This window comes from Festucalex cinctus, chromosome 8, assembly GCF_051991245.1.
Source record: "Festucalex cinctus isolate MCC-2025b chromosome 8, RoL_Fcin_1.0, whole genome shotgun sequence".
Taxonomy (NCBI): Eukaryota; Metazoa; Chordata; class Actinopteri; order Syngnathiformes; family Syngnathidae; genus Festucalex; species Festucalex cinctus.
In genome coordinates this window covers 29216037-29241756 of record NC_135418.1, presented here as the reverse complement: position 1 = coordinate 29241756, position 25720 = coordinate 29216037, and the positions used below count along the sequence as shown (strand labels likewise).

General features: G+C 39.9%; 1 protein-coding gene across 6 annotated transcripts in view; it reads left to right on the top strand.

Annotated features, from left to right (window-relative positions):
• The window catches only part of LOC144023388 (filamin-B-like), a 51702-nt gene that overhangs the window by 19689 nt on the left and 6293 nt on the right, over nt 1-25720 (top strand). For 4 of the 6 annotated variants that reach the window (XM_077528757.1, XM_077528761.1, XM_077528759.1 and 1 more), the window contains exons 16-43: nt 1257-1380; nt 2580-2740; nt 4177-4267; nt 4340-4494; nt 5020-5137; nt 5226-5305; nt 6516-6701; nt 6784-7098; nt 7169-7271; nt 8376-8576; nt 8659-8832; nt 8898-9060; nt 9136-9296; nt 11545-11836; nt 12752-12905; nt 13031-13220; nt 14371-14618; nt 14812-14895; nt 15156-15264; nt 17859-17999; nt 18286-18414; nt 18568-18741; nt 19918-20280; nt 21678-21830; nt 21950-22072; nt 24419-24685; nt 24757-24894; nt 24971-25086. In XM_077528757.1, the coding sequence (XP_077384883.1) occupies nt 1257-1380; nt 2580-2740; nt 4177-4267; nt 4340-4494; nt 5020-5137; nt 5226-5305; nt 6516-6701; nt 6784-7098; nt 7169-7271; nt 8376-8576; nt 8659-8832; nt 8898-9060; nt 9136-9296; nt 11545-11836; nt 12752-12905; nt 13031-13220; nt 14371-14618; nt 14812-14895; nt 15156-15264; nt 17859-17999; nt 18286-18414; nt 18568-18741; nt 19918-20280; nt 21678-21830; nt 21950-22072; nt 24419-24685; nt 24757-24894; nt 24971-25086 (4713 nt within the window). Of the gene's footprint in view, nt 1-1256; nt 1381-2579; nt 2741-4176; nt 4268-4339; nt 4495-5019; nt 5138-5225; nt 5306-6515; nt 6702-6783; nt 7099-7168; nt 7272-8375; nt 8577-8658; nt 8833-8897; nt 9061-9135; nt 9297-11544; nt 11837-12751; nt 12906-13030; nt 13221-14370; nt 14619-14811; nt 14896-15155; nt 15265-17858; nt 18000-18285; nt 18415-18567; nt 18742-19917; nt 20281-21677; nt 21831-21949; nt 22073-23236; nt 23358-24418; nt 24686-24756; nt 24895-24970; nt 25087-25720 lie in introns of all 6 variants that reach the window. The other 2 variants (XR_013284542.1, XM_077528758.1) reach the window with 2 other exon arrangements.

The following is a 25720-nucleotide window of genomic DNA, read 5'->3' as shown; positions in this document are numbered from 1 at the left end:
GTGTGTGTTGGAGTAGAGAAACCTCGACAACATGCAGGACCTCCGAGAACCGGATCTTGACACGTGATATAAAGACGGTCACATCTTCTCATTATGCTGCCTTTGTAATAGTCACTCTTTGTTAGTTAGCATTAAGCTAAGTGGATTCTTCATTCTTAATTTATAAGAGAGTGTGGCGTTAATTAAACAGTTTTTTGTTTTATTTCTACGATCCGTAGTTTTTGCGTGTAAGGCAAAGCAGATTTTTTCAAAAAAATGGACCTATTTATCTTGAAAAAGTCAAACCAGGTCGCTCTTACCTCAAGGCACCACTGTATGACGATTTAAGGTGTACAAAATGTGATGTTATTGTTGCTTCTCCATCAAAAATAAGCTTGACGAGCTTCATCTTTTAAATGGGGTTCTAGGATTGAGCCTTGAGGGACACCAGTGTTGATTGAACATGAGAAATCCCTCCTCCGTGATCTCATTGCTATAATGGACTGAAACCGATCTTGAAATTAGACTGAAAAATGCTTGTAAACATATTTTATGTCATCAAATGAGCAACACTTGTGAACAGATTTGGAAATCTGTGAGTTTATCTTTTTAGTTTTGATTGAAGAAAATGCTTTAAATTTAAGAGAAGTCAATGGATGTCTGTGAACGCATCCTCACAGTAGGTTTGCGGACACATTCCTGTTCTTTTTTTTTTTACACTTGAACCAAGCCTATAAAAGACTGAACAAGGCCTGTGAACTTGGTACAGGAAGTGAATATCAGATTGCAATTCTTAACCGAGTTAATAAATGACTGACAAAACCAGGTGCTGAAGAACAATATTGTTGTACTCTAAATTGTGTTAATTGTTAATAATCTTATGCCAGGAAAAAAAAATTGTATAGTAATTTTACTATGGAAAGAAAATTGTAAAAATAAAATGACTTGAACATAAATTGTGGCATGTCCTTCTTTAAAAAAATAATAATAATAATTAGACTGAAAACATGAAATCTTTATTAAAGTGATGATTGAAAATTGATCCATACTAATCATTCATTACATCAGTATGTTTCAATCCTTTGCAATCATTTATATTCTCAGTATTGATTCCACCTAATTCAGTCGAATGATGCCTTCGGGGACAGTCTGAAATCAAAGTTTTCCTTCATTCAAGGGGGCAAATAAAGTCACGTAAATAGAAGCTACTCGCAGTAAATGAAACTCGTGTATTTTGAAAGGCAACTGAAAAAAAAAGTGTTTGTTGTTGTTTGTAGGTGAACGTGGGCAAAGGCAGCCACCCGAGCGAGGTGAAAGTGTTCGGCCCGGGAGTGGAGACGACGGGACCCAAAGCGAACGAGCCCACGCATTTCACCATCGACTGTTCCAACGCCGGAGATGGTAATTTACACAAAATTTGCGGGGAAAAAAAATCTTATATATTTGCGACTTTATAAAGTGGCAAATTTACGGGGGGGAAAAAACCCTTGTATATTTTTGCAACTTTATAAAGTGGCAAATTTGTGGGGAAAAAAAAAACTTGTATATTTTTACGACTTTATAAAGTGGCAAATTTGTGACTTTATAAAGTGGAAAATTTGCAGGTGGAAAAAAATTCGTATATTTTTGCAATTTTACAAAGTGTCAGATTTGCGACAAAAAAAAGACTCGTATATTTTTTGTGACTTTATAAAGTGGCAAATTTGTGACTTTATATAGTGGCAGGCAGATTTGCAAGAAAAAAAAACTTGATATTTATAAAGTAGCAAATTCACGAGAAAAAAACAACAACATATTTTTGTCACTTTTTAAAATGGCAAATTTGCCAGAAACAAAACTATTTTTGCGACTTTATAAAGTGGCAAATTTGTGACTTTATAAAGTGGCAGATTTGCATGAAAATAATGGCTTATATTTTTGCGACTTGAAAATGCAAAAAAAAACCTCATATTTTTGCCACTTTATAAAGTGGCAAATTTGCGACTTTATGAAGTGGCAAATGTGCAAGAAAAAAAATGTATTTTTGCGACTTCATAAAGTGACAAATTTGCGAGACAAAAAAACTCATATTTTTGCGATATGTATTTGCTGTAAGTTTCTGAGGTTTTTTTTTCTCTCAAATTTGCCACTTTATGAACTTGAAAAATCGACAATAAGCGTTTTCCTCTGATGTCGCCTAATGAGTCAAGCCATTTATTATTTATTTGTTTATTTAATGACCCATCTTGATGGGCGGGTGGGAACAGCCCCCCATTTGGAGCCGCACCGCTCCAAAAATCTTCTTTGAGTTTCCGCGTGAATGCTGTTCATCCAGAAAAGCGAGGATGAAAAAAGGCGGGAAACTTGTCGTCGTCTTTTCCAGGCCGAGTTTTTCGTCTCCCCGTCTGACTCGTTTCTGTTATCGGACGCGATCGCTCATTCCCGTCATCGTCGCAAATTCCTTTGGCGTGACTGACGAGTCAGCAGGTCGTTCTACACGGGAATAGCGATCGTCCTCGGCGCTTTACAAGCCGTCTCAACGCGAAGGCGGACTCCACGGCGCCCCCTGCAGGGCTCCTAAAAAAACAAAACGTTTTTGGCGTGTTTCTGTATTTCCTCAGGTGACGTCAGCGTGGGCATCAAGTGTCACGACAACATGCCGGGAGGCCGAGAGGCCGACGTGGACTTTGACATCATCCCCAACGCCAACGACACGTTCACCGTCAAGTACGTCCCGCCCGCCGCGGGACAGCTCACCGTCAAAGTCATCTTCACTGACAAGGTACACAGAATAGGCTCAAATCTGATATTTTGGCCACTCAATAGGGAATATTAAAATGTCCAAACTATTTCCAGTCAGTTAATTCAATTGTGGACTATAACATTCACTTATTATGTTGTAGCTGTTTATTGTAAATACTTTTTATTTCATGACTCTTTTTTTTTTTCTTTTTTTTTTTTTAAATGATCTATTTTAACTCATTCAATCCCAAAAACGTGTGAACACGTTTTTTAAGACTTTGTCCTTCACTCCCAAAAACGTATTTACATTTTTTTTCAAATGCAAGAGCACACTGAAGACTTTGACGCAACTTCTGACGTGAAGAGGTGGCTTAAAGCAATGGTAGTTATTACAAAAAATGGCCAGCAGGTGACAGCAGAGTATAAGAGATCAGCCAGGACCATGTTTCAACAAGCTCTTTGACACCAAGAATTTGAATATTTATGAAACTTAGCTGTGTTCTACGGAAGCGTATTGCATTCACTTGAAAAAAAAAAAAAAGTTTTTCTGAATAATTTTTTTGGGGGGAGCTTAGTTTTTTTGAGTAATTTTTTTTCTGTTTCTTTTTCCGAATATTTTTTTTCTGTTTTATTGAATATTTTTTTCTGTCATAAAAAAAATATTTCAAATAACAGAAAATTTGTTTTTTTTTAAATTACTCAAAAAAACAAAGTGCCCCACAAAATTAGTCAGAAAAACAGATTATTTTTTTTTTTTAAGTGAATGCAATAGGCTTCCGTAGAATACAGCTAAGTTTCATAAATATTCAAATTCTTGGTGAAAACAATGTCAAAAAGCTTGTTGCAACATGGTCCTGGCTGATCTCTTATACTCTGCTGTCACCTGCTGGCAGTTTTTTGTTTTGAACTTGGTGCTGTTTTTTTTTTTTTTTTTTTTTTTGCAATGATTTTTTTTTGTGTTTTTTTTGGGGAATATTTTTACCCCCTGTTTTTTGGAGTAATTTTTTTTTTTTTTCGGTTTTTCAGAGTATTTTTTTTTATGACAGAAAGAAATATTCAGTAAAACAGGAAAAAATATTCAGAAAAACAGAAAAACAATTACTCAAAAAAAACAAAGTCCCCCCCCCCACACACAATTTTATTTTTTCAAGTGAATGCAAAACGCTTCCGTAGTATTCTAATGCTAATTGCTGCAAAACAGAAACAGATAAAATACTTTTTTACTACTACTTTTAATACTTTTTTTTCCTGATGAAAGAAGATACTCTAATCTTTCTTTTGGTGGGTTCCATGTTTTTATAGCAATAGAAGACAATATTCTGTTGGCCTTGCAAAATCAGTCCAAATCCAGTAAAACAGCCGGGAGTGAATGAGTTAATAGCAGTGAATTTTGCATTTGAACAGGGGTGTGTACACTTTTTCTATCCACCTTACCAACTGGTTCCGTGACATGTTCGCGTGTGTGATTCCGCGCAGGAAGTTCCTCAAAGTCCTTTCCTGGTGACCGTCGACCCCTCCCACGATGCGGCCAAGGTCAAAGCCGAGGGCCCCGGATTGGCTCGCGCGGGTAAGCGATTGAGACGACCCCCGCGATGACATCACTTCCTGTCGGGGACGCTCAACGATTTGTCGTGCGCAGGCGTGGAAAGCGGAATCCCCACTCACTTCACGGCGCTGACGAAAGGGGCGGGGAAAGCGCCGCTGGACGTCGCCTTCTCGTATCCCGTCGACAATTTTGACATCATTGACAACTACGACTACTCGCACACCGTCAAGTACACGCCAGTCACGCCGGTAATCGATAAGCAAACACGCGTACTCATGCACGACTTTATAAGTGTGGCATTTTGTCCCTCGACCAAAAATAAATCTTACCAAAGACAAATTTATGAATATATTTATTGTAGGGGTGTCAGGCCATTAAAATGTTTAATCGTAATTAATCACATGATTTCAATAGTTAATTCACCATCTGTTCTAAATGTACAATAAAATATTTTTTCTAAATTTTCATACTCTTGTAAAAGTGGGGGAAAAAAAACAGATAAACTAATAGAAATATGGCTGCATCTTTTAGTCATTGATACAGCAATTTCATAATAAGTCTTAAAATTGGGTTAAAATTAAAAAGATGTAACGATACTGTAGAATACGAGTGTGATATTGATTTCTAAATTGTGTTGAGGTTATTTTTTCTGCCACTAGATGGCATAATTGTATTTGTAAGATTGTAAAATCAAATTTGACCCCAGTCTCCACAAATATATGCATTATTTTGACATTATTGCTAATTATTGACATGGACGTGCACGTGCGCAGGGCCCGATGAGCATCGCGGTGACGTTTGGCGGCGACCCCATCGCCAACAGCCCCTTCGCGGTGGATGTGGCGGAACCCCTGAACCTGAATAACGTGGCTGTGGACAATTTGGACGGACGTAAGACACCCTCAAAAAAAAAAAGAACAATCATTTTAGCACCAGATATGTAAAAAAAACATTTTTAAAAAAAAAATGTGTATGTTAGGTGTGGAGGTGGGCCAAGAGCAGCACTTCCTGGTGGACACGAACGGAGCGGGTGGTCAAGGACGCCTGGAGGTTGAGGTGGTGAGTGTCAAAATCGGGCGAGCAAATTGTTTCCGCTCTTGCCATCAGCAAGTATACGTGTCAATTATTTATTTATTTTTTACGGAGCTGGGCGATGCTGAAAACAACTTTACTGATGCACAACCACCAGTAGATGGCGTCAGTGCCCCATTTTCGATCTGAGATGAGAGCTGTCAAAATTAATCAATTAAACGACAACTATTTTAATATTCGAGTCATCGTTTGGAGCCCTTTTTTAATTTAAAATTGTCCAAATACTCTGATTTTAGCACATCAACAGTAATTGTTCACTAATTTCTGTAGTCCTGAAAGAAGATTGATTATCTTCTGTGTTTGATCAAAATTTAAACATTTTAAACAGCTGTTTTTACTTTGCAAAACAATGATCAAACTGGTAAGATAGTACATCAACACACCCCTTTTTTTAATCACTATACGAATATGAAGTTAAAAATAACCACCAATCACTGGCTAACTCATTTGAACCCCAAAACGTGTAAACATGTTGTTTAATGCCTTGTCATTTACTCCCAAAAACGTACTTACACGTTTTTTTGTTTTTGTTTTTTTTTATGCAAGAGCAGACGCTTTGATATAGCTTCTGACATGAAGAGGTGGCTTAAAGCAATGGTAGTTATTACAAAAAAAAAATGGCCATCAGGTGGCAGCAGAGTATAAGAGCTCAGCCTGGGCCATGTTGCAACAAGCTCTTTTTGCCAGCATTTTCACCAGGAATGTGAATATTGATGAGACGTAGCTATATTCTAATGCTAATTGCTACAAAACGGAAACAGAAAAAAATATGCTTTTTCTTCCTAATGAAAGAAGAGCCTCTAATATTTCTTTTGGTAGCTTCCATGTTTTCATAGCAATAGAACACAATATTCTGTGGGCCTTGCAAAATCGGCCAAAATCCAGTAAAGCGTTTTGGGAGCAAAATAGGTTCAGAGAAAATGGCTGCCAGTTAATGAGTTAATAAACAGTGGTCGGGAAAAAAAAAAGCTTTGATACTAAACGTTAATGCAAAATTTAAAAAACTGACTAGTGGATTTATTGATTGAATAATTGGTAGATTAATTGATTAAAAAAATAATCGATAGTGACAGCACTATCTTAATCTATCCTAATTTATTTGATCGCCCAACTATCAGCAATCTAAACCGTAATTTCATTTTGTTGTGGCTTCACCTTTGACCTTTTTGCATCTTAGCTGAGTCCCAGTCAGTGGGCCGTTCCGTGCAAAGTGGAGCCGCAGCCCGGAAAACCCGAAGTGCGCCGGGTGCGTTACACCCCCACGGAAGAGGGCGTGCACAAAGTCCACGTGTCGTACGACGGACACCCCATCGCCGGGAGCCCCTTCCCCGTGGAGGGCCTGCTGCCTCCGGATCCCAGCAAGGTGCCAACCGCCCTCCGCCATTTTTGAATCCCATCGTCCGGTCGAAAGGGGTTGTTGACGACGTCCTCCCATTCCCGTCTAGGTGAAGGCCCACGGTCCGGGTCTGAAGGGAGGCTTTGTGGGCAACCAGGCCGAGTTCACCATCGACACCAAAGGGGCCGGCACGGGTGGATTGGGTCTGACGGTGGAGGGGCCCACCGAGGCCAAGATCGAGTGCTCGGACAACGGCGACGGCACCTGCTCCGTCTCCTACCTGCCCACGGAAGCCGGAGAATACCTGGTCAACATCCAGTTCGAGGAGGTCCACATCCCGGGCTCGCCCTTCCGAGCGGACATCCGGACGCCTTTGGACCCCAGCAAGGTGGTGGCCACCGGGTCGGGCCTGAGCAAGGCCAAGGTGAGAGCCCTCGACTAGACGGGTCTGAATGAGCGAGGGAGGTCAAAGGTGGCTTTTGTGTTGCACGCAGGTGGGAGAGGCCAGCGTGGTCAACGTCGACTGCTCTCGGGCCGGGCACGCTCAACTCAGCCTGGAGGCGGTTCCGGACCCGTCTAATGCTTCTGCACCCGCAGGTTCGCAAACTGTTTTTGCCTGTGTAGGCAACAGATTTCAGGTCTGAAGGCTTTCTCCAGTTTACTTTTTCTTTGTGATTCTACAGCCCGTTTAGGCTCCAGACTTGTCTGTCGTGAATTCTTCGTGCCTGCTACTTGTGGCTTCTAAAACGGTCACCCCATTTAGTCAGTTTCTAAAATGGTGTCCCCGTTTAGGCGGACCTGAGTCAGTAGCGGCCATCAACCAAACTTTGCTCTCTCCTTGTCGACATTGTTGAATTTCCACTGCAACCCGGTTAGGCGACAGGCTAGTAATAATTTGGGCCCTCTTGCTGGTGGTTCCTAAAAATCAACATTTTGGTTTTCTTCCGCAGCCCGTTTAGGTAGCAGGCTAGTTGGGACTTGAGTTGGTTTTGAGTGCCCATTCTTCAAACGTTGCCCTCTTGGTTTGTTTGTGTTTTTATGTCTATGGCAGCCCATTTAGGCAGGCTTTTTTTTTTTTCTGTCTGCCGCAACCTGTCTAGGCAGCAGGCCCATTAAAATGTCAATCTTTTGTACAGGACTGTCTCAGAAAAAAAACAAAAACATAATCCGCAATATTAAAGCAATAAAAGGCTTGCAATATTTCAGATGATTTGTAATAAATCCTGAATGTATGGAATTTTTGCTTATTTAATTGCATTACAGAAAATAATGGACTTTATCACAATATTCAAATTTTCTGAGACAGTCCTGTATGCGCTACTGGTTTCTAAACGTGACCATATATCAAAATGTTTGTGTTGATTTTTATTTAAAAAAAATTTATTGTATTTTTTATTAAATTTTATTGTATTTATTGTATTATTATTATTATTATTATTATTATTATTATTATTATTATTATTATTATTGTTTATTTATTTTATTTTTTTTAAAGAGACCGCAATAATGATGATATGTTGAATCGGTAAGACTGCTGAATGAACAATTCTAAACTCTCAAAAAAAAAAAAAAAAAGTTCATTTTTAGGAATTTCTGCAACAGCCCATTAAGGCGTGTTAGACTTAACAGGTCTGAATCCTATTTACTTGTTTAAAAAAAAAAAAAAAATGACTGAAACTTGTTCCCCACTATTTGTTCCAGGCGCGAAAGCGAAGACGGAAGTGGTGGACAACGAAGACGGAACGTACACGCTCACCTACGTTCCTCTGACGTCGGGTATGTACACCTTGCTGCTCAAATACGGCGGCAAGGTCGTTCCCGGTTTCCCCGCCAACGTGATGGTGGCCCCGGCCGTCGACGTCTCCAAAGTCAAAGTGTCTGGGCGAGGAGTGGACGGAAAAGGTACGCAATTGCCCCCCACTCCCTCCGTCGCTTGACGTCTTGCTCGGATCGTGACTTCCTCCCTCGTTCATCTTCGTGGCAGGCGTCTTCAGAGAAGCCACCACCGCGTTCACGGTGGACGCTCGTCCCCTGAGCCGGCAGGGCGGAAACCGCGTGAAAGCGCAGATCAGGAACCCGTCCGGCGCCGCCACAGACTGCCTGGTCAAAGACAATCGCGACGGGACGTACGCCGTCGAGTACACGCCGTTTGAGAACGGTAATACGCTTTTCCACCGCAGCCCGTTTAGGCGGCAGACTTTTCAAATGTTCTTCGTCGTCCAGGCGAGCACAGCGTCCAGGTTCTCTACGAAGACGCGCCGGTTCTCAGGAGCCCGGCTCTGGTTTTTGTGTCTGACGGCTGCGACCCCGGCAGGGTGGTGGCCACGGGGCCGGGACTCAAGAAGGGCCTGACTGACAAAACCAACTCCTTCAACATCATTACCAGGTAGAGGAAGCTGCGCTCGTGTGTGTGTGTTTGTGTTTTGCCCCGTCTTGTTTCTAACAAAACCGCTACGATTAGGGGGGCAGGCACCGGCGGTCTGGGCATCACCGTCGAGGGTCCGTCCGAGTCCAAGATGGCGTGCAAAGACAACAAAGATGGCAGCTGCAGCGTGGATTACGTCCCCTTCACGCCGGGCCTCTACGACGTCAACATCCTCTACGGAGGGGAGCACATTCCCGGTGAGAAAGTTGCAGCTGACATTTGTCGGGTCTGAATCGTTTCTCACATTGACAATTTTTTGCCTTTCGCTCTCCAATTGACCATACCGTAAACCACGCCCACATGATCTGGTCAACCAATCAAGGCGCAAGGCACGTGTTTTGCTATAGACAAACAAAGCAATCCAGCTGCCGGTGTTACATTGCGTGGTTATCCAAAGGCAAAAAAAAAACAAAAAAACAATAAAAATGGTTAAAGGCTGTAGTCACGGCTTGTGTAAGAGTGATAACCGTTATCGCGATCGACTGGAAGGAGGTTTATTCCTTCCCTAGACCCTGAAACAACTATGAAAAATGTCTATGCTGGATCAGACTTTGCACATACGACTAGTTGAATCCCTCTAAAATGAGCAGAAACGACTACATCTGCACTAGGGTAATGTTCTCCATTGTTGTTTTTAGCCAAAGGCTAACGATAGCTCTCGGTAGCTAACTGTCTACATGTTTGTTGACTTACTATTTATGATAAATGCCAACACAACAAACTTAGCGCACACGACCAGTCGAATTCCTCCAAAATTAGCAGAAACTACGACATCTTCACGTTAGCTACTGTTCTCCATTGTTGTTTTTAGCCAAAGGCTAACGATAACTCTCGGTAGCTAACCGTCTACGTGTTTGTTGACTTACTATTTACGATAAATGCCAACAGATCAAACTTAGCACACACGACCAGTCGAATCCCTCCAAAATGAGCAAAAATGACGACATCTGCACATTAGGTAATGTTCTCCATTGTTGTTTTTAGCCAAAGGTTAGCGATAGCTCCGGGTAGCTAACCGTCCACACATTTGTTGACTTCCTATTTACTCTTTATGCCAACAAAACATTGAAACTATGAGGTAATATAAATTCATTCTTACCCGGGTTGACAGGAACAATGTCCATAAACTTTGGTTTTGCCGACAATCGGTCAAAGTGAGCGAGGCGACTATTGGAAATATCGGCGTCCTGAAAATACCTGACCGAGAAATCACGAGGAAGATTTGACAATATTCTACATTACTGTGAATGTACTTCAGCTCATCTCGACCGGTAAATGTCCGAGGGCGCTTGCTCGTCGCATTTAGTGGGCGGGGAAGGGCGTGCCACGATAAGGTCAATCGTTTCTCAAAGTGGTCTTACACCAAACGTTCCTCTTTGTTTACTTTTTCAGTTGGAATTGCTTCCCATTTAGACGGCAAACTTGTCAGGCCTCATTCCTTTGCGGTCAAGCAAGAAAAAAAAAAAAAAAAAAAAAAAAAGGTCACGCACCAACATTTACACTTACTTTGTTTGTCCTAAGTTTCTACTGAAGCCTGTTTTGGCAACAGACTTGTCGGGCCAGAATCCTATCAACCCTCTGCGGGTGGTTTCTGAGAATCGTCTGGCACCGAATTTTGTTCTCTTATCCTGTTTTATTTCAATGTGTACTGCAGCCCATTTCACCAACAGAGAATTAGTTGGCCCCTCTGCTGGCGGTTTCCAAAAATGGTCACGCAGCAAACTTTCTAGGGATAGACCGATTATCGGCCAAGCCGGTGTCGATATTTGGCATTTTGACAAATGCATCGGCCTTTTTTTTTTCGAATTTGAAGGCCGATAAATCTGGTATCTCACTGAGCGGGGAATGTAGCGAATTTTGGGTTTTGATCAGGATTCGTAAGATGTTCGCAGGCAGTTTTGACTTGTCGCAAAGACATTTACAGCATATTGACAAATCTTCCCTGTCTGCAAAGACGAAAACCGTAAATTAGCTACATTCAAACTTTTTTTTTTTTTTTTTTTCCACTTGCCGACACTGGAAACTCCCTACACTTTATTTTTTTTAAATAATATAAAATAAAAAATAAATTGTTCAAATTTTGGCAAACTCTTTCTTATAGTGTAAAATTTTAGGGAACTACCAGTATTTCTTTTCTATTTTTTTTTTTTTTTTAGTTTAAACTCCCTGCAATTTTTGTTAATATTTTTTTTGAGCTGTCAATTCTTTGTTTAAAATTTAAAAGAAAATGTAATTTTTAAAAATTGGACACTAATATTTTCTCTTTTACAGCAAATGAATATCGGCTTGAAATATCAGTTATCGTTCTCCATCACAACTAATAATCGGTATTGGCCTTGAAAAAAACCAAATCGGTCTATCACTAAAGCGGCAGGCCGTTAAGGCAACAGACTGAAATCAGACTCAAGTACCTTAAAATAAAAAAAATTCTGTTTTGGGTTTCAGGAAGTCCCTTCAAGGTTCCAGTAGAGGATCTTGTGGACCCCGGTAATGTGAAGGTGCACGGCCCGGGGGTGGCGCCGGGGGTCCGAGCCAACGTCCTGCAGATGTTCACGGTGGACTGCAGTAGCGCAGGCCTGGCGCCACTCGCCGTCACCGTGGGCGGCCCCAAAGGCCTGTCGGAGCCCGTGGAGGTGACGGACAACGGCGACGGCACCCACACGGTCTCCTACACGCCCTCCGTGGAGGGCAACTATTCGGTGGCCGTGCAGTACGCTGAAGAGGACGTCCCCAAAAGGTATTGATTGAGAAACGCAGCCCCCGTTTAGGCAGCAGGCGCGTTTGGCCTTGTGACATTGCATTGATCGGTTCAAAGTTTTGAGATCAGCTTGCTTGCCGTCACTTCCTGTGCATGCATTGTAGCAAAACGACGTTTTGTTTTGTTTTGGGTGGGGGTGGGGGGGGGGGGGGGGGAGTAGTTGTAAATAATAAGTTATCATACATTTTCTGCAATGAAGAATTGCTGCACACTCGTATTCGCATAATTCGATACATCGTCATTTTAAAAAATCGAATCGTTGAAAATTTGCTAAATCGTGAAATCGAATTTTGTCTTCTGGATGATTAAAAGCTGTTGTTCTTATGTTCTGTTACATCCAAATACTTTTATGTGATGTAATTTTGCCTTAAAACTGATCTAGAATCAGTATACGTTACTGGTGTCTGAACATTTTGCACAGGAATTATTTTTGAATAAATGAAACCTTTAAGTAAACGTTTGTTGGATTTATTAGGTTAAAATCGATTTAAATCGTAATCGTCCTGAATGACTGCAAAAAATCGAGATTTTACTTTTCATATATCCATATATCGCCCAGCCCTAGCCTAGCTATATGTTATCTTAACAGAAGATGACTCATGAAGCTCAAGAACCAGAACATCTAAGGCAGCAGAATGGTTAGAGCCAGTCTGCTGAGGCCGCTTGTTTTCTGTTAAGAAATGATTGCATTTTTACACCCACGTAACTAGGGGCGTGGAAACCAAATAAAAAAAGGGTGAGGATGGCGTTTTTTTTTTCAGAGGATGTTTATGTACAGCACTTTGTATACAGCAACGCCTGTTCTTAAAGCGCTTTATAAATAAAGTTGAGTTGAGTTGAGTTAATAAATGTCAAGCAGGTAAACCTAACAGTTGTGTTCTCTTTCCCGTTTAGTCCGTTCCGCGTTCGGGTGCTTCCAACCCACGATGCCAGTAAAGTACGAGCCAGTGGCCCCGGGCTGACCAACAAAGTCCTCGCCAGCTTTCCTGTGGAGTTCAACATCGACACCAAGCACGCGGGGCAGGGACAACTGAGCGTGCTCATCACTGTCAGTATTTCACACACTGTATTAACTAGTTTAGAGGCTACACTGTATGTACTATTTTTTCCCCCCCCCTAAATACATGTATATATTTCTATGCTATGTGTCCCCCATCTTGCGTCCCGCCTCAGGACCAGGACGGCAAACCCAAGCTGCCCACGATCCACGACAACGGCGACGACACATACACGGTGTCGTACGTACCCGACCGCGCCGGTCGCTACGCCATCGTCGTCAAGTACGGCGGCGACGACATCGTGGCCTCGCCTTACAGAGTCCAGGCCATGGTGACGGGAGACGCCAGCAAGTGCACTACAACTGGTGCGCCACTCACCAAAATATTACAAATAGGATTTGTTTGCATCATCTTGAGAAGCTCACGACTGTGATTTTTCTTGAGTTTCCAACGTCGATGCTAATGTTCGATCTCAGTGCTAGCCTAAATAGTCTTTTCCCCAAGACCAAACTTGCTCAGCTTCTGTTGCTAGCGTCCAGCATTAGCAAGTTATAATGTATGCTAATGCTGTTAGCTTCAGCCTTATCATCTCAACTTAGCTAACATTACTGTTAAAAAAGAGCTAGAGACTCCAACATTAGCTTCATTATTAGCTTTAAGAAATAATATATGCTAATGCCATGTTAGCTTCAGCATTATCATATCAACTTAGCTAACATTACTGTTAAAAAGAGACTCCAACATTAGCTTCAATAATAGCTTCCAGAGTTGATTCCAAAGTTCGCTTATTAACGTTTCTTACTTTCAACGCTACTTCTAAAGATGGCTTTAAAATGTTAGTTTCAACTTTATCTTCCATCAACTTTTCCTTCTGAAGTTTGCGTCCAGTCTTCTTTCAGTGTTAGCTCATAAGTTAGCATCCACAGCGTTACCTCCAATGTTGGTGCTAACGAAGACCAACGTTAACTTCCCATGGTTGCTCTAACATTAGCTTACAAAGTAAACTTACCAATAGCTGCCAACATTGACGCCAAAGTTAGCTTCATTAGCTACAACATTGCCTCAGTGTTAGCTTCATTAGTTAGCATACACAGCATTACCTCCAATGTTGGTGCTAACGAAGACCAACATTAACTTCCCACGTTTGCGCTAACATTAGCTTATAATGTAAACTTACCGATAGCTGCTAACATTGTCTCCAAAGTTAGCTTCCAAACATTAGCGCCAACGACGCCTCCAATGTTAGCTTCCATTGATAGTTTCGAAAGTCATCTCTGGCGTTAGCTTCAACATACATAACGTTAGCTTCAACTTATCCCTGTTAGCTAAGCTTCCAATGTTACATCTTAGCTTCCAAAGTTAGCGTCAACATTAGCTTCCTATCCTAGCTGCCAATGTTGCCTCCAATGAAAAACCCAATAAATAACATTTAAAAAAGAATTTCTTGGAAAAAAAAAAATCTCCAACATATGACAATATTCCTAAAAACGTGCAAAAATGCATTTTGCCCATCAGGGCCCAGAGTGGGCCCCAGCGGGGAGCCGGATCGGGAGCTGTTCCTCCCGGTCAACGCCAAGGGCGCGGGCAACGGCAAGGTGAACTGCGTGTTGGTGCAGCCCAACGGCGGCGAGGTCGACGCCCAGGTGACCGACAACCATGACGGGACCTTTGACGTCTTCTGCACGCTTGTGGAGCCCGGCGACTACGTCATGTACGTGCGCTTCGGTGGGGAGAACATTCCTGGCAGTCCCTTCAAAGTCAAGGTACGTGGAGCCGCTGTCAACAGTGTTACACTCCAGGCCTGTGGGGGCAGTATTGCATTTTTTAATCTACTACGTTCAAGTAGCCCCGTTATTTATTTGTTTTAAACCAAATTTGTAAGAATTACTACTGTAGCAGCAAAAAAAAAAAACAGTTGGGTGTCGGCTTTTCAAATCGTTCCTGTGGTGTCCTCAGGCGACCGATGAGGTCCCCGCCATGCAAGAATTGACGTCAATCCAACAACAAGCTGCTCCACCAGGAGCCGGCTTTCAGCCTTGGGTACACACACGCACGTACACGCCCACACACACACACGGGAATTTTCACTACCAGCCAATAGGAATGCAGCTTGCTTCTCCGCTTGGTCGCCATGGCGATGGCTGCTAACTCATTTGGGTCTGCGTCGGCGCCGTGGCTTGCGAGTCGTGCATGACGCTTCCCATGATGCCGCTGAGTGGACGGGGCTGCGGCGTTCTAACACCGGCCAATGAGATTGCCGTATTTTGTTGAGTGACGCGCTCTGGTCCCTCCCCCCTCAGGTGACGTCGGAAGACTTCGACGGCGGCAACGGCATCGGCGGTGGCGGCGGCGGGTTCAGACCCTTCCACATGCTCATTCCTTTCTCCTTCAAGAGGGGGCACGTCACGGGTGAGACACACGTGCACATATTTGCCCTCGAGGTACAAATGAGTTTTTTTTTTTTTTTAATTAAATGGATACTTGACTCACTGAGCCATTTTCAGCAGTAAAATGTGAATATTTTGTCTATAATTAATGTGGTAACTTCATTATTTTTCTATGTACAATTAGTACCTTTAAAAAGTAATTTTTCTACTTGCTGTCGACTGATGATGACATCACTTGTGTTGCTCAGTTTGCTGACCAAACCCAGAAAACAGGTGAGCCAAGATTGGCCGTTACCTACTTCCTCCTCAGCACAGGTGATGTCATCATCAGTCGACAGCAAGTAGAAAAATTACTTTTTAAAGGTATTGATTGTACATGAAAAATAATGAAGTTATCAAATTCATGTTGGACAAAATATTCACTTTTCACTGGTGAAAATTGTTCAATGAGTCAAGTATCACTTTCATTGGGATATACAGCACTTTTTTTTTCATTTATTATATGTTTTTTCATTTTGGTATGATTTTTATTTTACATTCTTTTTTTTCATGAAAAGTACGTGTTTTTGATTTACTTGTTATAGCACAGCATATGTTTTTTTCATTTGTCTTTTTGTTTTAGTATGATTTTTACTTTATTATAAATGTTTTTTCATTCATATGTTCTTTTTTTTCATTTGCATTCATTTTTTTCCATTAAAAGTAAGTTTTGTTTTGTTTTTTTATATATTTTTTCCATTTATTATATGTTTTTTCATTTTGATATGATTTTTAGTTTATTATGAGTGTGTTTTCATCATTTTTTTTATTAGTTTACAGTAATTTTTTCATTAAAAGTATGTGTTTTTAATTTATTTGTTATATAGCACAGTATTTTTTTTTCATTTATTATTATTATTTTTTGGTATGATTTTTGTTTATTATGAATGCTTTTTCATTCATCATTTGTTTTTTATTGTTCATTAAAAGTACGTGTTTTTTTTTTTTTTTTTTTTTACTTGTTATACAGCGCGATGTGTATATATATATATGTATATATATATATATATATATATTTTTTCCTCTCTCCGTAATGCAATGTCGTGCAGCGACGGGACAGACATCGTTGGAAAGAGCTCGTCGAACCAAACCAAAACGCGTAAAAAAAATAAAATAAATAATAATAATAACAATAATAATGTGGAATAAGTCATTATGAAAAAAAAAAGAAGCACACAGCCAGACGAAATCCTTGCTGACAGCAAAAACATCCTCTGCAAATGAAGAACAGCTGATGATTGTCTTTTTTTTTTTCTCCCCCAGCGGCTGCAAAAATGGAAAACATCTGTTTGAAATGTTTAGTAATTAATCAGTCAGCAGTTGGCTGGCGAGTTTGCGCCGCAGGAACTTGCGATGAAGGATGACTTTGTTTAGGCCGAGCTCAAAGCGAGAGAAAAATGCCTTAAATGTGTTTCTTTCCCATCCTTAACACAAAAAGGAAATGCGTTTGGAAGTCATTTAGTGGTTTGTTGATTTCCTTTTTACAAATGAGCGCATCGAGATCGTATGACTTTTGTCAGCCCGCAACTGGCGAGCGGCCTCCACGCGGTCGACGTCATGTCATCGCTCGAGTGGCCGCAAACGGATGCGCCACGACACTCGTACACGCAACATCGAAATCAACAAGTACACAGTTTGTTGGGCAAGCACTTTTTTTTTTTTTTTTACAACATTAATAATAATAATAAAAAAAAAGTCTACAATTGAATTAGTGTTTTTTGTTACAATATCTTTCATATATTTTTATTAAACCATTTTAAAATATATTTGCAGTAATTTGTTTTTAAAGAAAAAGCTATGGAGTAAGCTATTTTCTACGAGGCATTTGAAATATGTCTCTCAATATTTTTCAAAATAAAGAATATTAAAGTAAAAGACTAAGTCAATGTAAAAATCATTTCTCGTGATTTTAAAATAATATATGTTTGTAACAGTAATTGAATCAGGAATTTTAAAAGTCCAATTTTGATTAAATTTAAAATTAATGCATTAAAAAAATAAATTGTAAGTCAAACTGAAATGATTTTAAGAAATTTTCATGATTTTTGTTACAGTATGTTTAATATATTTTTATTAAATTATTTTAAAATAGATTTGTAGTAATTTGTTTTTAAAGAAAAAGCTATGGAATAAACTATTGTCATTGTCCAAAATATTTTTAGGAGTCATTTGAAATATGTCTCCCAATATTTTTCAAAATAAAAAATATTAAAGTAAAAGACAAAGTTAAAAATGATTTTTAAATTAATATATTTTTGCAACATTTAGTAATTGAATGAGAAATTTTTAAAAGTACAATGTTGATTAAATAATTTTAAAATTAATGCATTTTAAAATAAAAATACATTGAAAATCAAATTATTTTCAAATGAATTTTTTTTAGGAAATTTTCCATTAGTCCAATTAAAATAAATAACATTTAAGATTTATTTTTTGGGATTTGAAAAATAAATCTTAAATGTTATTTATTTTAATTGGACTAATGGAAAATTTCCTAAAAAAAATTTCATTTGAAAATAATTAGATTATTGGAGAATTTTTCTTTTTTTAAGACAATTGTCTTGCCGCCTCTTTCAGGTGAGGTTCTGATGCCGTCGGGAAAGTCCGCCCAGCCGCTGATCACCGACAACATGGACGGGACGGTGACGGTGCAGTACTCTCCCACCGAGGTGGGCCTGCACGAGATGCACATCAAGTACAACGGGGCGCACATTCCAGGTATGGAAAATGTACTGCTGGAACCTTCAGCTCCTTTGTGCAAGCTGTCCCTAATTAAGCGGCCATTAGTCCCAATCACATAAACTTTGAGGTTTCAGGAGCCAACATCTGGTGTGCAAATGGAAGAAATCACTCCAGATCCACTTTAGCTTAATGCTAACAAACAATGCAAAAGCTCATAGACAGGCTAATAAATAGCGTCACTTTTCATCAATGGAACAATGCAGTCAACAGTGGATCGTTAACTTTTTTTTTTTTCTAACTTTTTGTGGGGTCAATTTTGCAGAGTCTCCTCTCCAGTTCTACGTGAACCGCTCCAGCAGTCCCAGCGTGACGGCCTACGGTCCGGGCCTCAGCTACGGCGTGGCCAATAAGACGGCGGCGTTCACCGTCAACACGGAGGACGCGGCTGAAGGTACGAGACCATAAAGCGTGATTCGATTGTAAATCATAATTCTAAAGCAAATGTGTTCAACGGATCCGGTGTCCCCCAGGGCTGAGTACTAGAACCATTTCACATTTCTTTCTGTCAGTCGTGTTTGTTTTCTTTTGCACCGCATGCGTCCAGGTGGTCTGGACTTGGCCATCGAGGGTCCGTCCAAGGCGGAGATCAGCTGCGTGGACAACAAGGACGGCACGTGCAGCGTCACCTACCTGCCCACGCTCCCGGGAGACTACAACATCCTGGTCAAGTACAACAACCACCACATTGCCGGCAGCCCGTTCACCGCCAGGATCACCGGTCAGTTACCCACCTACAGAAGATTACTGGAAAAAAAAATATATATATATATATATATAATAATTTGATAAAGTATATACAAAAATAGCTTTCTGTAAGTCAAGGTTAGCATTGTTGGTTTGGGCTAGGGATGTAACGATATCCAAACGTCACGATACGATAATTATCACGATATTGTGGGGAGGCTGGCGATTTAAAAAAATTAATAAATAATAAAATAAAATAAAATGAGCTCATACTATAAATAAAAAGCTCATACTGTGCTTTTGTACAATACAGCAATGAAAAATATTAGAAATGTTATATTTAAAAAATATCTAAAACAATATATATCTAAATATAACATAGATTTATTGAGGCACTTACTTGCTAATGCAAGCACACATTGAGTTCCTCCACATATTGACTCGCTTCACAAGCAATTTACGTTCCCCTTAAACATAGAAGGGCCAAAACATGCTTTGTGAAAATTCAGCTGCACTAAAAAACTAGCCAACCGAGGGTGTTAGAACTTTTTTTTTTTTTTTTTACAGATGTGCTGCTTTTAATATTGTGAGATAACGACGACGATATATTGTGGCAGTTTTAATATTGCAATATCACGATATTGCCGGTATCGTTACATCCCTAGTTAGGACTGGGTCTAAAATATCGATATATTGAATCGATATTCCTTTTCATGGCCCAATATCGTTTCAAAAACCCATGAATCGATACTTTTAATACAGCTTTCCCCCCTGTAAATTAATGTGCCAAATACCCCCCTAAAAAAGTAAAATATACATAAATATATATTTAAAAAAAAAAACAATGTGGATGCAAAATTATGTACTATGGCTGTGTCTCTTATAGTCCAGGTAAAATTATATTTATTTATTTTTTAACCACTGGAAGCTGAGTATAAAATCTGTCACAGGAATGTTAATGTCGCGGTTTTGCCACTTTATTTACATAGCGCAGTGCTTGTAATGGATTTCATTTATTATTTATGGTTTTGATCAGTTCGTGTTCAGTAAAACATACATGAGACATGATGAATGTAACGGCATTGGATTCACTTATAAATGTAAATATTCCTATTTTTACTCATGCACCAAGTAAAAAGAAGAAAAGATGTTTCGGCGTTTTATCACTTAAAAAAATAAATAAAAAGATGGTGATTGTCATGCGCCGCAGAGGACAAGCAGCGGCGCTCGCAGGTGAAACTGGGCTCGGCGGCCGACTTCTTCCTGAACATCACCGAGACGGACCTGAGCCTGCTGAGCGCCAGCATCGCGGCGCCGTCGGGCCGCGAGGAGCCCTGCCTGCTCAAGCGGATGGCCAACAACCACGTGGGCGTCTCCTTCATCCCCCGCGAGGTGGGCGAGCACCGCGTCAGCATCACCAAGAACGGGCGCCACGTGGCCAACAGCCCCATCGCCATCATGATCGTCCAGTCCGAGATCGGCGACGCCGGACGCGTGCGGGCGCACGGCGACGGCCTCGTGCGGGCCGCCACCTTCGCCGACGCCAGCTTCCTGGTGGACACGCGCGAGGCCGGTAAGGAGGACGGACGCCGCCCGGGCGGAGTTGGAGCCTGTTTTCACGCGGAGGGCCGCGTCAGAGTCATCGTAGGCATTTATCCGTCTGCGCCTTTGACGCAGAACCCAGCAAATGCATTATTATTCGACACAGATATCGTCCCTCATACGTGACAGCTCTTTCGCGCAAAAGTCCCGGTTTAAAAAACAAAAAACAAAAAGAAGAAGCTGACCAGCGCCGTAAACTGTGGGTACTTTGACACAGCAACGCAGCATCCCTCAATACAGATCATTAGTAGAAGCTCATCTGTCATCTGTCTCATGCATCAGATCTCTTGAAGCTGTAACAATAGAGTTGCCATGTATCTGCCTGTGACTTTCACGCGGAACCCAGCATTGCGACAACTGTAAACTTTCACACAGCATCCTGCAATCAAGATGTTAAAGGATGTAAACTCTTTTGGCTAAAGAGATCGGATGCATTAAAGCTGTAATATTAGCATGGTCATTTATCCACCAGTGACTTTTACACAGAAACCAGCGCTGCAACAATTGTAAACTTACACACAGCATCCTGTAATCAAGATAATGAAAGGATGTAAATTGTTTTGGCTAAAGAGATTGGATGCATCAGAGCTGTAATAATAGCATGAGCATTTATCCACCATCCACCAGTGACTTTCACACAGAACCCAGCATTGCAATAACTGTAATCTTTCACACAGCATCCTGCAAACAAGATAATTAAATGATGTAAGCTGCTAAAGAGATCTGATGCATCTAAGTTGTAATAATAGTGTGTGCATTTATCCACCAGTGATTTTCACACAGAACCCAGCACTGCAACAACTGTAAACTTTTACACAGCATCCCATAATCAAGATAATTAAAGGATGTAAACTGCTAAAGCGATTCGATGCATCAAAGCTGTAATAATAGCATGGGCATTTATCCACCAGTGACTTTCACACAGAACCCAGCAAAGGCGGGGATCTTTTTTTTTTTTTTTTTACATAGCATCCCACAATCAAGCTAATTGGCTACCATTTGTAACTGCTCTGAGAGTTAATTAAACAGACGCAAGCAAATTTCTTCCTGTGTCTTTTACACAAGTGTGCGCGCTTTCATACAGCAACACAGCGTCCAGCAAATCAGCTAATTAGATGACATCTTTTGTACCAGCCCCAAGCTCAGCGAGCGAATTAACGGTAGCGTTCATTAGCCTGTGCCTTTGCCACAGAGCCTGCCATCAGCAGAATATTGCTACTTTCACACCGCAACACCGCATCATCAGTCAAAGGTGACAATGTGGATTTTGACATCTGTACACCGATGTTTTGGACACAGATACCGTTAGGGGGACAATAGAATCGTGCCTTGGCGGAGGTAAACGTTGACGTGTTCTTGTTGCGTCAGGTTACGGTGGGCTGGCTCTGGCCATCGAGGGTCCGAGTAAGGTGGACATCCAGACGGAGGACACGGAGGACGGGACGTGCCGCGTCTCCTATTGCCCCACCGAGCCCGGAAACTACTTCGTCTCCATCCGCTTCTCCGACAAACACATCACAGGTAACGAAGAACGGGAACGCCGCTTGACGGAGGTTGTGGAGTGCCGCAGGGCTGACTGCTAGATCCCTTGCATTTTTCTTTTGCGTCGTGAACGTTTTTTTGTTTTCTGTGTGGGACAGGAAGTCCGTTCACGGTGCAGGTGACGGGCGAAGGTCGCATCCGCGAGAGCATCACCCGCAAACAGAGGGCGGCGCCTGTCGCTGGCGTGGGCAGCGTTTGTGACCTCAGCCTCAAGATACCAGGTGACCGGGGAAAAAAAAAAAAAAAAAAAAAAAAGAAGAATCATGATAAAACATCAAATTCTACTTACTGCAATTATGTAAAAAAAACAAACAAAAAAAAAACTATTTTTGTAGTTAAAAAAAAAGAAAATCTTGATGTAAAAATAAATTCTGCTGTGTAAAAAACAAAACAAAAAACAAAAAAAAAACGATGAAACAAAATGTAAAAAAATATATAATTCATTCAATTTCACCAAATTTAGTTTCTGTAAAAAAATAAAAATAAATCGCAACGTATAATATCAATATTTCTGCTTCATGTAAAAAAGAAAAAGAAATTAAGACAAAAAGTTAGAAGAAAAGGCATATAGCTTATATTAAAACATTTTATTCTTATGAAACAAAATGTAAAAAAAAATATATATGCAGGTTGTATTTTTTTTAAATGGTAAAATATTTTTGTCAAAATAAACCATGAAACCAAAAACGCTATTACAGATAAGTATTTCTGTGTAACAAAATGAAAACATATTTTATTTATGTAAAACTTAAGTCATTAAATTTCACTGAATTTAGTTTCTGTAAAAAAAAAAAAAAAAAAAAAGCACTATTATGTAAAAAAATAAATAAATAAATAATTGGACAAAAAGTTAAAAGAAAAGGCGTATAGTAGCTAATTTCTGTTTTGTGTTAAAAAAATATATTTGTATAAAACAAAATGTAAAAAGAAGAATTATTATTTATAAGTATTTTTTTTAAATGGTAAAATATTTTTGTCAAAATAAACCATGAAACTTAAAACACTATTACCGATAAGTATTTCTGTGTCACAAAAAAGAAAAGAAAAGATATTTTATTCATGTAAAACTTAACTCATTCAATTTCGCCAAATTTATTTAATGTAAAAAATAAATAAATAAATAAAAGTCACTTAATTTAAAAGTAATAGTGCAATGAAATGTCCCAATTTGTATATTTTGAAAACTGCTTATCGAGTACGTTTGTTTCATGTAAAATAAAAACACGAATCGATAAAGTTGTATCTCAATGTCCTTCTCAGTTCGTTTTTTTCCTTCCCAACTTTGCTTCTCCTCTTCCCGATTTCTCCTCCGCCATTTTCCTCCCTGGTCTCTTCGTCATCATCATCATCATCATCGTGACGTCACGATCGTGTTGTTCGTCCAGTGAGCTGCTTCTTCCTGATCTTGTCTCGTTCGCCTCGTTCATCTCTCGCATCGCTGCTCCTTCTTCTTCGTCTTCTCACTTCCGCGACTTCCTCTGCTAGTCTGGTGGGAAAATGGCCGAGGTTTGCAGCAGATATATTTTTGAAATCATTTGTTGTGAAAATGTGTTAAGTCAAGAATGCTTATTACTAGATTGGATTAAAAAAAATATATATAATAAGCCATCTTGAGCAAAATAACATATAAAATCATATTTCTTTGTTACATGTATTTTTTAACAAAACAAATTTACTTGCAGGATATATTATTATGATTATTATTATTTGGATTATTATTATTTATATATTTCTATTTATTATTTATGAATATTTTGCCACAGTAATTTTTAAAATTTATTTTATTTATTTTTGTATCATATTTTTCCCCCTCTATTGTTGTGTATATACAAAAAATCGTCCAAATCTGTCTAGGATAAATTAAAAAAAATAAAATAAATACTTGCAGGATTCATTCTTATTATTATTGATTGTATTTTTATTGATATTTTTATAATGAATATCTTCTTGTATTCTATTTATATTTATTCTTATAATTGTTCATACATATCATAGAAATGTATGAATATTTTTCCACAGTAATTTTTTTTTTTTATTTTATTTAATTTTTATCATATTTTTTTCCTGTCTTGTGTATATATATATAAAATATATATATATATATATATATATATATATATATATATATATATATATATATATATATATATATATATATATATAAATTGCTTGCAGGATTCATTCTTCTTCTTATTATTATTATTATTATTATTATTATTATTGTGTTTTTTTATTTATATTCATATAATGTTAATGCATATCTTGTTGTATTTCTATTTATATTTATTCCTATAATTGTTCATACATATATCATATATGTATGAATATTTTGTCACAATAATTTTTCAAATCTATTTTATTTAATTTTAACATATATTTTTTTATGTTTATAAAAAAATCCAAATTTGTCGAGGATAAAAAAAAAAATATAAAAAAATTAAGTTTCGATTTTATTTGGATGACCGTTTTTTTTGTCCTTCAAATTGAAATAATATATTTAAAGAAAAATAAAATGATTGAATGGTAATTAGATTTTTACTCCGACTGTCTTGCGCCCGTTTCGGCAGCCCTGGACATGTCCGACGTCACGTCCGAGGTCACCTGCCCGTCGGGCGCCACTCGGCCCGCCCAGCTGGTTGCCGCGGGCAACGACACCTACTGCGTCCAGTTCGTGCCCACCGAGATGGGCGTGCACCGGGTGAGCGTCCGCTACCGGGGCGCCCACGTGCCGGGGAGCCCCTTCCAGTTTACCGTGGGCCCGCTGGGCGAGGGCGGAGCCGCCAAGGTCAAAGCGGGAGGTCCGGGACTGGAGCGAGCCCACGTGGGAGAACCGGGTACGCATACGCATGCGCAAACAAATATCTGAACCCGCGTCGGGAAAGAAAAGGTTTTATTCCGTGCGCAGCCGAGTTCAGCATCTGGACCAGAGAGGCCGGCGCCGGGGGCTTGTCCGTGGCCGTGGAGGGTCCCAGCAGGGCCGAGATCTCCTTCGACGACCGCAAAGACGGATCTTGCGGCGTCTCGTTTGTGGCGCAGGAGCCCGGTAGAGAAAAAAAAGAAAAAAACATTGTTGACCTCCACTGTGCGTATATGTGAGTGACGCTGACGTGGCCCTCCAGGCGACTACGAAATTGCCGTCAAGTTCAATGAGCAGCACATCCCCGATAGTCCCTACCTGGTCCACGTGGAGGACCCCGCCTACGACGGCCAACGCATGATCGTCACCGGACTTCAGGTCAGGCCGTCATCTCGCATGGTTTTGAACCACTGACCTGTTTTTAGGACTGGATAGCCGATAGCCCGTACACGCTCGTGCAAGGGCGGCCATCTTGTTACTCCCACCTCGCGAGCAGACGACTGTATAAACTACATGTGTACGTACAGATGAGACATATACAGTATTCCCTAGTTTTCCACTGGGATTATGTTCCCAAAAAAAAAAAATACCCGCAATAGGCTAAACGAAATACGCAAAGTAGGGAGCTTTATGTTTTACATTTATTATAAATGCTTTAAGGGGTGGTCACTATTTCATTAAAAAAAAAGGCTTTTTTTAACAAAAAAACAAACAATAAATGGACGATCCCCAATATGCGATTTGGCAGAGGCATCTTTTGTTGAATTACTTATAATTCTTTAATAAAAAAAATATATATACACAAGTTTCCTCCTATACTAAACATCATTAAGCATATAATTTATGCATGTATTTTAGTTGTAAAATGTCTGAAGTCCTCTTGTTTATGTTTAATAAATTTAAAACATCATAAATTATGCTGTTTGTACTAAGGACTGTCTCAAATGTTATCCAGTTTTGATACTGTAAAATGTATAGAATCGTATGCCGAGAAACGTTTCTTGGGAGGAGC